The 3,658-nt window shown below is 58.4% G+C and overlaps 1 protein-coding gene across 1 annotated transcript in view; it reads left to right on the top strand.

Moving 5' to 3' along the window:
• Positions 1-2,412, top strand: part of SLC29A1 (solute carrier family 29 (equilibrative nucleoside transporter), member 1) — a 6,091-nt gene extending 3,679 nt beyond the window's left edge. The window contains exons 11-12 of the mRNA XM_010286048.1: positions 1,448-1,647; positions 2,301-2,412. Coding sequence (XP_010284350.1) covers positions 1,448-1,647; positions 2,301-2,412 — 312 coding nt within the window. The remainder of the gene's footprint in view (positions 1-1,447; positions 1,648-2,300) is intronic.
• The last annotated feature ends 1,246 nt before the right edge of the window (positions 2,413-3,658 follow it).

The raw sequence follows: 3,658 nt of genomic DNA, 5'->3' as shown, positions 1-3,658 counted from the left end.
GGAAAGAGGGTGAAAGACAGGGCAGCCCAAAATAAAACCTCTGGCCCCCACACAGGACACAGCTGCTTTAAAGAGCCTTGTCCTGGGAGCAGGGCAGAGCCATGCCACGTGGGCCACAGAGCTGTCCCCTGCTGCTTCCCCTTGCTCTCATCTCCCCTGCCTGGCTCAGGGCTGCTGGGGCCGAGTGATGGGAGCTGTGATGGGGGTGGGCAAGGAAGGGGGCTGTTCTGTCTGTGTCTCTTCCTGCCCCCTTCACTCACCCCCAAGCACCGTTTCCCCCTGTATTGTTTAGGCTGTTTGTTTAGAGAAATTCCTCAGCACCACTCGCCACAGGGTCTGTCCGGGCCTGGCTTCTCTGCAGCCTGGAGCTGCTTCTCCCCTTGGCCATCACTGCTGGCTGCCCTCGGCCTTGGCCATGAGCCGCATTGCCTGGTGTCCAGGCCATAGCCTCCGTGGTGGGATGACCCAGCAGGAGACGTTTCCAAAACAAGGCTGTGTGGAAAGTCTGACTGCGTGCGGTTTGGGCCTCATTTCCCTGGTTGGGGCCCCGCTCGCTCCTTTTCTCCTCCTCAGGCAGGAGAGGCTGCTGCTCTTTGCCAGTTTGCCCACAGGCATGGCAGCTGGCCTAACTTTAACTTCCCCTACATGCATGAGGTGTCCCATGGCTACACCAGTCCAGGCAGCTCCCAAGGCAGCTGTTCCTGACTCCAGACCAGTGAGCCCTGTCATCTGCGACCCTGGTACCCCACTGAGGGGACCCCAGACAGAGCCAGGCACGTCTCATACCAGGGGCTGCCTCGGTCCCAGCTGGAGGGACAGCACAGGGGGACAGTGCCCCCTTCGTCCCAGCCTCATGCATCCAGGGACTCTGCTAGCATCTGAGGAGATTTTAATTTGGTCTGTGCCTTTCCTAGCACTGTCCAAAACAGCCGCAGTGTAATCCCTTTCCCAGATTGCTGGATCTCGCCCTGCTTGGCTGGGGGATGGCGTAGGAGGCTGAAGAGCTGGTTAAAGCCCTGTTTGCAGGCCCTGAGGTGCCAGAGGGGATTTACCTCAGCCAGCCTTGTCCTGCGCAGTGGTTTGCTGCAGGAAGAGATTGCGTGAGCGTGCACAAGGCTCTCCTGCCTGCCTGTTGTTTCCAGCAAGGGCTTAGCAGTTGCTCACAAGCCCAGCTCAGTATTTTGGCTCTAGTGCTGCTGCTCTCCAGGTCAGCTGGTTTAGGACTTCAGGGCAGTAGTGAGACCTAGTAGGACCTCCTTACCACAGCCAGTGGTGATGCTGAGATTTATTGCAGCAGAGGAGGTCTCTCAGCAACTTTGCCCTCTCTGTGGCTCCTCCACAGCCCTGGCGCAGCCTCTGCATAGCCCCTGCCAGCATGACATGGGGTGGGGAATGTTCACTTCTCAGCTGCTCAGTGACCTGTGTGTTACCTGTGTTTTTTTCCCAGCCCGGGAAGGACAGCTGCCTCCTGCCAGTGATGGTGGCCCTCCGTGTCATCTTTATCCCTCTTTTCATGCTGTGCAACGTGCAGCCGCGTAACTACCTGCCTGTCGTATTCTCTCATGATGCCTGGTATATAATCTTCATGATCTTCTTCTCCATCTCCAATGGCTACCTGGCCAGCCTTTGCATGTGCTTCGGGCCCAAGTGAGTAAGAGTTGGGGACAGGGGAAGGGCTGGTTACACCCACAGATGCCAGCCCCAGCATGGCTGGAGTCTGGCTCTGCCCAGCTCTGGCGTCGGGAGAGGGGGATGCAGGCGCAGAGGGGAATCGCTACACCACCTCAGGGAAGACAACCCCAGTGTCCCGTTTCCCAGCCTTGTGCCTCCATATCCTAGCGATGAGGAAGCTATTGTTTGGGCTCTCCATTTCCCCCACCTGCCATGCTGGGGAAGGGGCTGGACACAGCGGGGATTTGGAGGGGAGCGAAGTGTGGCACAGCACCCACAGCAGGGTGAGCAGCCTTGCCCAGTGCAGGAGCACAGGCAGCACAAGGAGCCCGGCTGGGGCTCAGCCAGGCGGGCTGCAGTTCCTGGAGGCAGCAGTCAGGGAGGGGTGTCCCTGGTGCCGGGGTATTCAGGGCAGCCTGCGTGTTGCACTTTTTTTTTTTTTTGCTACAAGCCCATAATGTGGAGGCAGGCTCTTGGAGCCGAGGAGGACTTGCTCTTCCCATTCCTCTGCTGCAAAGGAGCACAGCTTCTGGCTCCTCTGTGGCCTCCCCCCATCCCACTGTTGAAGTGATGGCTGGGCATGGGGCACGCATCCCTGAGGATGGGTCTGACATCCGTTTCCCCTCTAGGAAAGTGCTTGCCCATGAAGCAGAGACAGCTGGAGCCATCATGGCCTTTTTCCTGTCACTGGGCTTGGCCCTAGGAGCTGCCGTCTCCTTCCTGTTCCGAATTCTCATCTAGCAGAGGCACCTGGAGGGTGCAGGGACACCGAGAGACGGCTCCGCATCCTCCTCCGAGGCCCTGGACACCTTGACGCCGTGGGGAGATAACACCTCACGCCTGCCCCTGCCAAATTGCACTGCCACAGCAGACATTACACCCAGGGACGGTTCCACTCCTGCAGGGTTGGCCTGGCTCCTGCCACGCTCAGCTGTGTGATGCCTTCAGGCCTACGTGCCTTCTCCTTCCCCGTGCTGTGTGTGTGTAAGACCCTATGGATCTCACAGAGGTCCAGCTGCCTCCCACACTGTGTAATTTCCTCAGCTCAAGGCCAAAAGCCATTCTCGGCCTCCTCCTCTCCGACAGAGTTGAAGGCTGGTATCCAGTGTTAATTCCCTCTCTTGCCCCCCCGCAGATGGCACCTAAGGGCTTGCTCTCTCCTCTCCTCTCCTCTCCTCTCCTCTCCTTCTAGGGGGCCTGGAAACATCCCACACCATTTCTCCTGCTGGTGAGACTTGCAAATGGGGAGGAGAGCCCTAGCCAGCCTCACCATCCCCACTCCCTGCTAGGCATATATCCCCCTTCCCAGCAGCGTCCCTGGGACATAGGCATCCATGTCCCACCCACATAAAGAGCCAACACTGTGGCTAGGCTGAGGGAGGAGGAAGTCTCCACATCCCACCTTCTCCCCCTCTCCTTGCATTTTTTTTTTTTTTGGTGTGTTTTTTGTAGTTTTCTTTCTGCCTCCTTGTTGTGTGACAGGAGGCTCTACCATGGTCTGTAAGAGGAGAGGAAGCAACTCCCTTCCCACCCAGGCTGCTTTCCTTCTCCGCCTGTGCCGCAGGGGAAGGCCTGACCTCTCCCTTGGCTTTCCCATCCCTTGTCTGTGTAAATGTGTCTGTACAGTTGCCGTTTTCTATAAAAAGACTGAAACGCCTTTTTGGGTATGCGTGTGCATCTCCATCACCACAGAGGCGAGGGCTGCAGAGGAGCAAGGACTGAAAGGAGCAGACACTGGCGTTTCCTGGGTGTCCCCCGTAGCCAACATCAGGAGGTGAAGCGGGGATGCGGCCAGCGTGGGAAGGGGGTGCTGCCCTCGGCACCTCTGATAAGTGGGGTGGGGAGAATGCACCTTTTTTGGGTGCAGTGACCTACAGCACATGCAGCTGGGAGCTTTCCTTCCGCCTGGGAACAGCTGGAGTGCCACCTCCCGATCCTGGGGGGGAACTACACCACCCTGCCAGCGGCCCTCCACCCCACGCACCGC

Source organism: Phaethon lepturus, unplaced genomic scaffold (genome assembly GCF_000687285.1).
Source record: "Phaethon lepturus isolate BGI_N335 unplaced genomic scaffold, ASM68728v1 scaffold31024, whole genome shotgun sequence".
In the NCBI taxonomy this organism is placed as follows: Eukaryota; Metazoa; Chordata; class Aves; order Phaethontiformes; family Phaethontidae; genus Phaethon; species Phaethon lepturus.
Note: the sequence above shows the minus strand (reverse complement) of the source record. Positions and strands in the feature narration are given on the sequence as shown.